The sequence below is a fragment of the Malania oleifera genome, chromosome 6 (genome assembly GCF_029873635.1).
Source record: "Malania oleifera isolate guangnan ecotype guangnan chromosome 6, ASM2987363v1, whole genome shotgun sequence".
Classification (NCBI taxonomy): domain Eukaryota; kingdom Viridiplantae; phylum Streptophyta; class Magnoliopsida; order Santalales; family Ximeniaceae; genus Malania; species Malania oleifera.
This window is the reverse complement of record NC_080422.1, coordinates 106591210-106604865: the sequence shown is the minus strand read 5'-3', so window position 1 is coordinate 106604865 and position 13656 is coordinate 106591210. Positions and strand designations below refer to the sequence as shown.

The following is a 13656-nucleotide window of genomic DNA, read 5'->3' as shown; positions in this document are numbered from 1 at the left end:
TGAGACTACACAAGGTAACTCTCCAGTTACGGTGGGGAATAGTGTACAAGAAAAGGAGATTTCAATTCGAGAATCTTCATAGCAACAAGAATCAATTGTTTCTCAGAGGCCAAGACGAGAAATTTGAAAACTTACTCAGTATATTGATATGATGGCCTATGCATTTCCAGTTGTGAATGATAATGTTCCTTACACTTTCAAAGAAGCAATGAGGAACTCTGAATTAGACAAGTGGAAAAGAACAAGTGAAAAAAAGCGATGGATGAAGAAATGCAGTCTCTTCATCAGAATCAAACTTGGGAGCTAGCCTAGCTGCCCAAGGGTAAGAAAGCAATTCGTTGCAAATGAATTTATGTAAAGAAAGAAAGATTTTCAGATGCAAATAATGTTCGCTTCAAAGTTAGATTGGTAGCTAAGGGCTATGCACAGAAGGAAGGCATTTATTATAATGAGATATTGTCTCCAGTTGTTAAACATTCTTCCATTCGAATTTTTTTGGCTTTGGTAGCACAATTTGATCTTGAATTAGTTCAGCTCGATGTAAAAACTGCATTTTTACATGGTGATTTGGAAGAGGAAATCTATATAACTTAGTTAGATGGATTTCAGGTTGCTAGAAAAGAAAATTGGGTATGTAAACTGGGTAAATCTTTGTATGGTTTAAAACAGTCTCCAAGACAGTGGTACAAACGATTTCTTCAATTTATGATGGGTCACAAGTACATCCGAAATAAACATGATCATTGTGTTTATTTTCGCAAACTACAAAATGAATCTTTTATATATTTACCTTTGTATGTTGATGATATGTTGATAACTTCAGAGAACAAAGAAGAAATCAACAAGTTGAAAAGTCAGTTAAATCAAGAGTTTGAGATGAAAGATCTTGGTGAAGCAAAGATGATACTTGGCATTGAGATTTGTAGAGACAGAATGAGAGGAAGAGTTAATTTGTCTCAGAAATAGTATTTGAAGAAGGTAGTACAGAATTTTGGCATGTCTGAGCAGTCAAAACCAATAAGCACTCCTCTTGCTCCTCATTTCAAACTTAGTGCAGTTTTATTTCCTAAATCAAACGAGGAACGTAAGTATATGTCACAAGTTCCTTATGCAAGTGTTGTTGGTAGTCTGATGTATGCAATGGTTTGTAGTAGACCTGATATTTCACAAGATGTTAGTATGGTGAGTAGGTATACGCATGATCCGAGTAAAGGACATTGGCAAGCTATAAAATGGATTTTGAGATATATTATGAATATGATTGATGTTGGTATAGTATTTGAGAAAAATAATACTATTGATCAATGTGTTGTTGGATATGTAGATTCTAATTTTGCAGGTGATCTAGATAAACGCTGATCAACTACTGGATATATTTTTACATTTTCTAATGATTTAGTGAGTTGGAGGTCTACCTTACAGTCTACCATTGCCTTGTCGACAATAGAAGTCGAGTACGTGGCAGCTTCAGAGGCTGTTAAGAAAGCTATTTGGTTGTATGGTTTACTTGAAAATTAGGGAGTTGTTTAGAAGCACATTGTTGTGTTTTGTGACAAAGAACCAAGTCTACCATGCACGAACGAAGCACATCGACATTTGGTTTCATTTTATATGGGATATTATTGATGGAGGCAAAATACTTCTTCAGAAGATTGCTACAGCTGAAAATTCCGTAGATATGTTGACCAAAATTAAGACAACAATCAAGTTCAAACATTCTTTAGACTTAATCAATATCCTGCAAGTTTGAATATTCTTCAAAGGCACCCACGATGTGGAACTCCAAAGAATGTTGGTGACTAAAAATTTGTTGAATTTATCGTCAAGATGGAGATTTGTTATTTTTTGTCCTAAATTGGTAGAAAAGTTTCACATTGGTAGAAAAGTTGTTTTCAATTTTATTTTTATTTTTTTGTCTCACATTGGTGAGAAGTGTTTTTTGAACTTGAGATTGAAAATGTATAAAGAATTCAACTCTCCATTTGTAACACACCTTAAAGTTGTACTTTGTCAAGAAGTAGTGGATTGATCGTCGGCGCCCAAGGACGTAGGTAATTCTATACCGAATCTCGTTTATTTCTTGTCTTGTTCTTTTTACTATTTTTATATTAGTTTTTGCATTGCTTTAATTTCTTATATATTCAATAGCATTAGTTGTAGTATTGGTGTTTAGCACAAGTGGGGTGTCCGGCACAACACCTGGGACAATAGGTTGGGACGCCTCCCATCTAGCAACTAGAGATGTTAATCAAGTCCAAGCAGTGCTTGAACTTGTATGTGGTAACAGGGTTTGTCAATGTGTCTGCTGTATTCTCAAAAGTGTGAACTTTTTTGAACAGTAGTTCACCAAAAGGTACCAATTCCCTGATCCTGTAGAACCTCACATCTATGTGTTTGGTCCTCGCATGATACACCTGGTTTTTTGACAAATAAATGGCACTCTGTTTATCACAATGTAACTAAACTCCATCTTACCGAATACCCAGATCCTTGACCAAATTGATCTAAAAAATTTAGCTCTTCCAAAGCTTTGAAAGAAAATTTTCTTTTCTTTAAAAAAATAATTTCTAAAAAAATATTCATTAAATTAAAATTAAAAAAAGAAAAAATAAAAACAAATAACAATTAAATAAAAATAGTAGATTGATTTTACAATATAAAATTTTCAAGAGAATGGAGATCGAACAAGACTTAAAGAAAATGGTTTTGCCCCGCAAAATGTGTAAAATAAAAAAGTCAAAGAAAAAGCAAAGGAAATATATATTTTTTTGTTAAACATTCAAATTCTAATAGACTTGACTTACCATGAGAGCTAAAATAATTTTTTATTTGAAAATAAATATGGTATGTCTCGGTGAATATAGACTATATTCTTTTATTTGAATTTATGGAGATGCACCCATCCAAGTTTTGCTTCCTCTTACGGTTTTTTTTTTCTTCAAAAACGAAAATAGGTGGGACCCGTCTTAAAATAAGATAATTTTTCTTAACAGGTATAAACAAGATTCAAGATTCGCCATAAAAGAATAACACGATTCAAGAAACGCCACAAAAGAATAACACGTAGATGCAGTTTCAAAGTCTCAAAGTAACACGCAAATGTAGTTTCAACGTCTCAAAGTAGGTCCCTATAGTTGAATAAACTTCCTTTTTGCAAGAAAAGTGAGATACTAATGGCATTGGTCCATATTTTCAATGTGACCTTTGAAGTGATAGTTTGTGCATTTAATCCAAGATGGTAGGTCAAAGATGTTTTGCTAAGATTTTAATGATGACAACTCAAATATCAATGCATTTTATTAACCATAAAAGACAACTAAAAGATAATTATTCTTTGCTCAAAGCCTTGGCTTCTTTTTTTTAATCGAAAATCAAAAGACCAAACTCGAACTTATTTCGATTAGACTTGAGGTTGATTTTCGATTTTTCGATAAATTTGGTACACCTATAAATAACATGCATAATTATTGTCTACAATGTTCATCCTATAGTCAAGATCATCGCATTCTATATAAATAAGAACTAGAATTGATATATATATATATATATATATATATATATATATATATTAATAAATTCTTCAACTAATAATTTTTTAGTAAATTCAATTTTGAATGAAATAAATATTTTTAAATTCTTAATTTTTTAATTTAATTTTAATTATCAAAATATAAATCTGAAACAAAAAAGAGAGAGAGAGAAATAGTTTGCTTTTATAAACTTGGAGAGACTCCCCTCACAAATTTTCAATGTGAGAGAGCAAGAGTGTAAAAACTTTCAATGCTCTCAGCCTTCGCATCAATGCTTGTCCCACATCGGATGAGGGTAAACTCTTAATGCTCTCCCTCCCCACCTATTCTTATCCCATAGTGGATGGGGGTGGAGATTTGAAGTCTCTCCCCCACCTATAAATATAGGTTCCCCCTTCCCTACCTTCCCAACCCCCGGCCGCTAGCTAATGGGCCAAGGGCTTGCTTTATTGCACCTAGCCCATACTTGGCTCCCAAGAGCCTCCATAAAGCCCTTTTAAATATAGGCCCAATTGTTGTATTGGGCTGAGATTTAATTCGATTAGAAACTGAAAACCAATTTTTTTTTTATACCAAACTGTCTATTCACAATTTGGTAACACTTTTTAATTATGAGAACCAATGTGTTTTGGTTTGATGTTCGGTTTTATCCAAAATCGAATTGAAAAAATCATGTGCACCCCTCTCAACAACTCTTATGAAAAGTAAATGTTAAATGTTTTGAAAATCGGTTAAATATCGTAACCGAACCACGAATGTTTGGTTTTTCATGGGATAAAATATTCGGTTCGATTTTGGTTCTGGAATTTCAAAACAGCAATTTTCGACTCTATTTTTTATTTTTTTCTTAACCAAACTGTATCGAACCAATTACACCCTAGTATTTATCATTTTCCAAAGTTTTCAATGAATAAGATAAACTGATATCATGTTAAGTGAGCAAAATTTGTGAGAACCTACTCGAACTATATTAATGGGCCTCGGCTTGTCGATAGACCCAAAAAATCAAAAAAAAAAAACTCTTACATTTGAAGGGTCGTCTAATATTGGATTAAGCCCAAATTCAACTAACAAGCTAGGCCCAAAATGAATTATCAATCAAAACGTCCAGATCATTTTTTTTTGTGGCCTCATGTAGGTACTACAAAAAAGTTATCACACCTTATATCATATGTAGGAGTTAGTAGAGTATCAATGTGAATTAGCATCGAAGAGTCTTACCGAGTGAGGTCTTAGGTAAGTATTGACATAATAGCTTAATTTATTAATTTGGATTCAACGTTCACCATAAAATGTTTGTCTATGCTTCTAAAAGATTATTAATGATCATAACTTTGACATCAATATGTTTTATCAACCATAAACAATAGTTAAAATATAATTATTGTTTGTCCAAAGTATAGTCTACTTTTATAGAATATATATATATATATATATATATAGTTCTTATTTATATGAATGATTTTAACTAAAGGATGAACACGGTACAGGATAATTATAATTGATACAAATTCCTAATAGAAACTAGGTGATATATCAAAAAAAAAAATGTTACTCGCATGTTACTTACCCTTTCCTAAAGTTTTCAATGAATTTATGAATTAAATAAAATGATGTCGTATTTCATAATCATAAAATAATTATGATTGGGACAAATTTGTAATAGAAACTAGGTGATTTATCAAGTAATATTTTTTTTTTATTACATAGGAACTCCAACCACCAATAAGCCCTTTGGACCCCCTAGTGCGGCACCAAACTTACAGATCAGCATCCTCCCCCTAGGTCTCGCTGATCATATAAAGTCTGGAATGCAAACATGGATTCCGTGCATCAGTTGGACATTCGGCTAACTCGACCCCCGGAACACATCTTCATTACCATCCACGATCCTCGCTGACTCACAAAAAACTCTCACCATCCATGATCCTCGCTGGCTCACAGAGCGAACTCTCACCATTCACGGTCTCCGTTGGTTCACTAGGTAAATTCTTACCATCCACAGGTACCGCTGGCTCCATGAGTGTATCTACCTGAAATTGAACCCCCGATGCTCCTTCTTATGTGCTGATGCCTTTCCACCGCTCCATGCCCGTGGGGGCGATTTATCAAGTAATATTGTTCTTCATGCATGTTGTTTATCATTTTCTAAAGTGTTGGATCCATTTAGGAATATAAGATAAAATGATATCTTACTACATAAGCAAAATTTGAGAACCTACACTCTGTAACACCAATGGGCCTGGGCCTGTCAATAGACCCAGAAAAGTTCTAAGTTTGAAGTGCCATCTAACATTGGATTGGGCCCAAATTTAACTAGCAAGCCAGGCCCAAAATGAACTATCAATCTCTACGGTCTATATCAATTTTTTGTAGCCTCATGTAGCCACTTATCTTCTACTTTATATATATATATATATAATGGTCTCTGCATTTTTTTAGTGTCTATTGAATAAGAATAATTTTTTGAAATATAATTAATATAGTGATAAATTTTGTACTATTCAAAATAAATTTAGGACAGTCGTAAAACTGAATGTCTTTATTAAAAAAGAACTAGCTTTTTGTTTATCTTTGAAGTTTCAAATTCTTAACTTTAGTCGATATGAAATATAGAAAATATCGGAGCAAAGAATGGAAATACAAAAAATATCACTTTTTCATCTTTAATTATTAAGAAAAATAAGGTAAAAAATTAAAAAAAAAAATCTTCAATCAAAAAATAAAATTTAGATTTTACACATTCTTAACATTTAGCTTTTCTTAATTTATTAATCATATTAGAATAATATTTTCATTTACAACAATGTTTTTGATGTATTGAGAAAAAAATAAAAAATGATTTTTTTTTACTCTTTTCTTTTCCAAGTAAAAATTTTTATTTATTGAAAAAAAAAGCTAAAAGTTAGCTTTATAAATTTTGTTTACTCCAAAAGAGTTTAATGTAAGCTTTGTAAAAGTTATAAAGGCTTTTAGCTTTTGCCAAATGCATAAAAGTCAACATTTAGTTAAAAAAATATGAAAATTAAAAGAAAAGTAGTATAAGGTAATTGTATGGCTAGCTAAATATGGTATATGGATGACCATGTTGAACAAAAAAGGAACAAAATATCAAACCAATACAAGTTGTCGAAATGTGAATGCTGAAATAATGTAAAAAGTTAACAAATTTGTGATAACTACTTAGTTAGACAATGTTACCAACTCTCATCAAATCACTTATAATTTGATTGAAAGTATTAATGTGTTAATCTAAGTTTGGACATGTACTAGCTCTTTAACTTTCGCAATATATCCGTGGGAAAATCTTCCTCCATCACCTGATAGAGTACTTTGTCGGTCAAACATAAGCATATTGTAGAAGCGGCATTTGCTTGCAATTCCCCTCATGTTGTCTCATCCATTCCATCTGGTTGAATACCAAATAATGTCTTTCCCATTTCTTATTGTACAAGAATGTCTTTGACTCTTCTCTACCATAAACCAAAGTTATTTCATCAAATTTGACAGTAACATCCCTTTTTCGAGCATTGTCACTTAACCTAGTGGGTCTTGCGCCCATGGCAACAACGTGTACCAATCAGAGCACTCACTAAGATTGAGGCATTACGTATCGCCGTCCCTCAATTCAGCAAGCTCCCAAGCGGAGAGTCTTATTTCGCCACAATCATTCATAAGCGAGAGTTTCTGTGGATCAAGGGTAACTACCCCTTTGCTTTAATACCGCTTGTAATGCCCCGAACTCGAAACTGGGATCTGGAGTGTTATTTAAAATAAATCTTTGATACCATATAACAAAATAGCTGAAGATCTGTATAACAATTACCAGAATACTAAAAATCATCATTTGTTAAATAAAAATCTCAATACAATAATAAGGTTCTGAGATCATCAAAAAAATAAATAAAATACTAACAATTCTAACCAAGGATCTTTTATCCCACCCACGCTTCTACTGCGTATTCTGATTACTGTCATACTCCACATAATATCTGAAAAGTGTTAGATATGGATAAGGTAAGACACCACTCAGTAAGAATGAATAAATTATTATCAGTGTGTGACAACATGAGTTTAGTGTGTACAAAATATAATCATTTGTTAAACAACAATAACTGTTAAAACACTTATATACTGTAAGCTGTTAATACTTTTGCAACTATAAGTTGTATACTATAAATACTTTACAACTATACTCTGTGAATTGTAACCTCTAGAATACTCTGCTCTGTTATACTCTATCAAAAATGCTCTATTTTTATATGCTCTACTCTATTATACTCTCGTTAAATCAACAAATATGAATATAAGAACTCACTCCCGAATGGATAAACGACATACTTCCCCCTATGATGGGTTGTGCTGCCTATAGGTTGGACTTAACCCTAGCCGGCCTGCCACCAAGTTAAGTCAACTATACTCCATCTCTGCTAGTACGATTGGCCTTCCCATGTTGGTCTAGACTCCAAAGGGAACTCTACACTTCACTAGCCCAATCAACTATTCAATACCAATACTCTCCTTGAGACATGTGGTTACACTAACTCTTCATTACTATAGTTATGGTACTGAACGTGTTATGGTCCATCGGAGTTCTTAAACATACATTGCAATTTAATAATAATAATACTCTATACTTTACTTCCTTTTTCATAGTTCCAAAAATAGTATAACACCCATATATTTCAGTATATCAATATATCATACTATAAACTCATAACTTTAATTAAACAATAATATTATTTCTCATGCCATGCGATTTGAGTATTTTTCATAATTATATAAACTACTAGAAAACCGGTCGTTTTATACCCAATATTTGTTTTACCAAAAATACAGGTTAATTCATGTCCACAATTTATTTTACTCAAATACGTATTTAAAGGAAAACGGAGATAACCAACCCTACTCATTTTAATTCTTTATAAAATATGATTAATAAATCAAACCAATAATTTTAACTAGTCAAATCATTCAGAAAATCTATCACAATAATCTAGAAATCAAATACTTTAATTCAATCGGTTCAACTTTAAAATAACAATTATTATAAAATCCCTAAGCGCACAAATACCAATTTAATTAACCCATAATAATAATAATAATAATAATAATAATAATAATAATAATAATAATAATAATAATAATATTCAATTTCCATATGCCAGAATATTCATAAAAACGTATATATAATTTCTATAATCTCATAATACAATTTAATCGGCTAAAACATAAAAATTTCTAACATAATTTATTCCCCTTACCTCACCTCAGGAATCTATATTTTTTTTTACCGAAACTCAAGGGAGGTTTATTTAATTTTTAAAATTTTAGAATAAATTCATATTTTTTTTACAAAATCTCATTAAAGGTCGGTACATTTTACCCTAACATTAATTACTAAAGAATAATATCATATTTTAAGGTTTTAGTTGATGATAAATTAATAATGAAAATATGGAGGACATATTTTTTATTAAAAAAAATACAAAGGACTTAACAGTAACTTTGCAAAAAGTTAATTTTGAAAACTCAAAAACCTCACAAGCAAATGAATGCAGGTAGATGAAGGAAGAAAATGAGGTCAGGTATTCAAACCCTCCCGGACTCGTTTTCGCCCCTGGACTCCTGAATTTACCCTCCCTTTGGAGTTGTGGGGTCAACTTCAAGAAGCGTAGGATTAGTCACGTGGACCGTAAAATGGACGCGTGGATACCCAGTGCATAATCCAAAAAAAAAAATGAGATTGTATAATTATTTAATAATTTTATTTCCATTATTAGATCTCTTTAAATGCAGATCATAAAACTTCCGTTACAATATTAATGAGGACTTGACTCTTTTAAAGTTATAAGGGTTGGAACTGCATTTACTACTCAAGCAAATGGCAAAATAATTTAAAGGCTACATAGTGATGCAATAATTAAAATTTCATGACATTGTAATGAAAAGATTTTTCATATTAAAAGATAAGAGAAAATATATCCGTTCACTTAGAAGTATGAATTTCGAGCTTTAGATTTGGATTTAAAAAGATATAAATAAATTTCAATACATTTTAATATTGTATCTTATCAAAATCCAATACAAATTCAAATTTAAGGTTCGAATTTCATAGTCTAAAATCTAATCGTAGGATTCAACAGTGTTTGGCAGAATGGATTCAGACTTTGAATTTGGATTTATGTGAATTTAGATAAATTTAAATATAATTTTATATTACATTTTACCCAAATCTAATAAAAATTCAAATTTAAGACTGCTCCAAATAAAGAGTTACACATATAAACTAAACTGTCTAATATAAATTCCCACTTAAAATGACACTTACACCTTTCAAACTATTTTCATGGTTGTAAAAAACTTCTTTCGTTAATAGAAAATAGTTAAATATAACAGATTCTATAATGCATACGACATTTGAATGGGTAATAATTTGTTTCGACAAAATATTTAGTGTGCTTGCATACCAACAGATAGTAGAAAATGACTAGTCTCGTTGTATCATGAATTCGCATGCTGATCTGTACACAATGGGTGCTTAATATTTTCTTTTAATTGTGAAACACAACAGAAAGTAGCTCGTCTACCATCTCATACTCTTTCACACCCTTCTTAGAATTCAAACTTGAAAACTTCAACACAAAACTATTGATGCTTAGACGATGATTGGTAAAAAGAATTATCATGTGATGAACACTGAATTCAAATCCAATTATGTGAACTAATTTTAAATTCTAGCTTGAGCTAGTTAGTGTATATGAATACAAAATTATTTTAACTAATTGATATCTAATATTTGAATGTGTCATATATTTATTCAATAATTATAAATTAAAATAATTAAATTAGTGAAGAAGTGATGGGCAACAACACTCGAAGGTGTGAGAGGTGTTAGCGGCAACATGGGTCACAAGGGCTTCGATTGAATATTTGTTCGAAAGAATTTAAGAAAATTAATAATAGCCGTCAAATGCTCTAATATTTAGTTAACTTATTTAGTGAATTGGTTCAAATATAACCTCTGAGACTATTCTGATTATTTAAAATTTTTAAATATAACTCGATTGACCTCTATAACATAACCATATGCTTCATACTTTTAGTACATTTATTACATTTAAGATAGGAAGGTTTCTCGTATGTCTTCGAAGCACTTTTTTTTCCCTTTCAAAATTTGTAAGGAAAATGAAAGAATAATAGATTTTAAAACAAATACTTTTTAAAGAAAATTTGAACTCATTAACTCAATTAAATTAAAACTTCACTAAATGACAACTGTATGTGCATTTAATGCATCAACTTTCTTCGTCTATATAAGAGTATTTTTAATTTATATTTCCATCCTCGTCGCTCATTAGTGATTAAAGAACCAAAAGAGATTAGAAGCATGGCGTTTTCTTTGAGCCTCAAGTCCTCTTTCTTACTCTTCCTCGTTTCCTCCATGTTGATTGTTGAAGTTTCAATAGTAAGCAACTCAAACCGTATCTTGGTTCCCTCTAATATCCTATTTTCATATTCTATATTTCCTAATCGATTAGTAACATCTTCTTTCTCTTCTTCTTTTTTTCTCTCATTGATCTAACAAAACCTTAAGGCTTGGTTTGAATCAAGACTATGAAAGAGAAGAAGAGGGAAATTTACTTTCTATTATACATATTTTCTCTCTATATTAAATATTAATTATTAAAATAAAATTCGTCCTAGTATGGTTAAAAATTAAGGTCATATTTGGTTCGCATAATACCCATTCTTAGGAATATACGAAGAGTAATTATTCTTAAATTTTACTACAGGAATATCTATTCCTTTCTTTTTGCATGTCGATCGAGTGATATAATAAAGAATATATATAATGAATAATCAATTATTTCCTCTATTTCCAGAAAAAAAATTTTTTACTGTATTTCATCGTATTACATACATAGAATAATTGGTATGCAAACCAAATGTAACATAAGAAAAATAAAGTATTGATGATGTGAAAAAGATTAGATCTTTGTTTATCAATTAAATGTATAATCGAACGCTTGTTCATATCTTTCTAAATAGATAGAGAGGAAGTTAAATTTTTATTACAGTAGTTTATGTTTTTAACCAGTGCATTTAACTTTGATAATGTTAATGATAGGCTGGTGGAGAAGGATCTGTTCGCATACAAGGTACCTGAATATTTTTATCTTTTCAATTTATTTTATTTTTTTATTTTTTGTTTTACAAATATTGCAATTGCAGATTGTGGGAAGGCATGCAATTATCGTTGCTCAAATACACAATACAAGAATAATTGTCTACTCTTTTGCAACAAGTGCTGTAAAAAATGTCTGTGTGTACCGTCGGGCACATATGGGAACAAGCAAGAATGCCCATGCTACAATAATTGGAAGACTAAGGAAGGTGGCCCCAAGTGCCCTTAAGTCTCTCTCTACCCATAAGAAAGTATTCTTGTTTAAAGACAGTATTCTACAATGAAATAAATGTGTTGGTTTCGTATATTTTACCTTCTATGGTCCATTGATGGCAAAAGAGTTTTATTTAATTTGAGTTTTCGTATCGTGGGATGTTGTAGAAAGATTTGACTTGCTAAGCTTGAATCGGGGTCTGTTAAGGGTGGCTCGGTCGCCCAACTCTCTTAATCTTTTGTGAGTTAGCTTTGGTTAAGTGATGGAAAATACGTATGGTTTGTGATGAGAAACGAACCCTAAACTTAGACACCATGTAACGTGGTTAAGACCTAGAGGGTCGGTCTGGGACTTGAAAAATGTTAGGAAAGAAAATAAATATATAAAGCAGTTTATTTTTTAGATGCAAATAATATTGAGGACTTCGTTTTTAGATGAAACATAGGTTCATTTGCACCAATCTTATTTTATAAAGGAACAGGAACCAACTTAAGAAAATTTACATCACCCCTCTTGAAAGTTTCAAGAATTTGGAAGTCGTTAACACATAGACATATGTGCCTTTTAACTCTAACCTTGCTTAATGTGATTGAATGTTCCTATTATCGACAAAGTTAGGGTCAACTCTCCAAAGTAATTAGACACGTTCCCAACACCGATCACAAAACTTGTTTATAAGATCATGTAATCCAATAGATACCCTAATCCAATTATTTAAAATTCTTATTAAGATGAAACTTAGAAAGTGGAATAAGAAAAAAGAAATATACTTTATAAATTTTATTAAAGCGGTTGCTGTTATGAACGATAATAAATAAATGGGTATAAATAAAAGAGGTAACAACTCAATTAGGTTAAAAATAAATAAGATCAATCTCATTCAAATCATAGTTTACTTATATCTCTGCGTACATAAATTAGGCCAAATTCATGAACATGTTCAGTATCATGGTTAAAAATTTTAAAAATCAAACCAAAAATAAAAAATGAAGTGAACAAAAAAAAAAAAGCAAAAAGGGATGGCGGCGAATCAGCGGCCAAGGAGCGGTGCAGTGGCGAAGACATCTCTTCCAGATCTACGCAAATCGAGAGCGACGACACCAAATCCACGGCAGGGGAACGATGCAGTGGAGTAACTATGACAGTAGCACAAATATGGCGATGGCGAGGGCATCTCTCCCAAATCTGAGCCGATCGACAATGGCGAATGACCTCAAACTCCTCTTAAGTTCATCATCATCAGATTTACACCAATCAAAAAAGAAATTAAGAGAGATGGAGTCCTTGTCAGAAAATGGCAGGCCGGTGAACGAGGCGGCGGAGTAACTATGACAGTAGCACAAATATGGCGATGGCGAGAACATCACTTCCAGATCTAGGTCGACCGACAATGGTGGATGATTCTCGAACTCTGTGGTCGAGTAATTAATAGGAAAAACTAAACAAAACAAGCATACACAAATATTGACACCAGAGTTACGGTCAAATTCAGGCCTACACCCATAGAAGCGAGAAATTACCATGCATGGGAAAAATACAGAGGAGAAGGAGGATACAATAATCACTCTACTCTTACAGCTCTCTTATAATTCTCTCTCAAAACACTCTCTCCTCTCTCATGCACATTGGTGTGTATATATATATATATATATATATATATATATATATATATATATATAGAAAAAAAGAAAGGATAAAAAAAAAATCAAAGTTGGTAGGTTGCC

General features: G+C 31.6%; 1 protein-coding gene across 1 annotated transcript; it reads left to right on the top strand.

The window, feature by feature from the left end:
• The first annotated feature begins 10877 nt into the window (after window positions 1-10877).
• LOC131158257 (gibberellin-regulated protein 12-like) lies at window positions 10878-12083 on the top strand. The gene is made up of 3 exons (XM_058112997.1): window positions 10878-10998; window positions 11662-11692; window positions 11766-12083. The coding sequence occupies exons 1-3, from the start codon at window positions 10921-10923 to the stop codon at window positions 11945-11947; spliced, it is 291 nt and encodes a 96-aa protein (XP_057968980.1). The 5' UTR covers window positions 10878-10920; the 3' UTR covers window positions 11948-12083.
• Window positions 12084-13656: the final 1573 nt, after the last annotated feature.

What these genes read in the sequence shown, in the direction of transcription:
- LOC131158257 (XM_058112997.1), top strand. Translation starts at nt 10,921, where the DNA reads ATGGCGTTTTCTTTGAGCCTCAAGTCCTCTTTCTTACTCTTCCTCGTT. An exon ending in TGATTGTTGAAGTTTCAATA is followed by an intron (nt 10,999 to 11,661) that starts GTAAGCAACTCA and finishes TGTTAATGATAG; the next exon opens with GCTGGTGGAGAAGGATCTGT. An exon ending in AGGATCTGTTCGCATACAAG is followed by an intron (nt 11,693 to 11,765) that starts GTACCTGAATAT and finishes TTGCAATTGCAG; the next exon opens with ATTGTGGGAAGGCATGCAAT.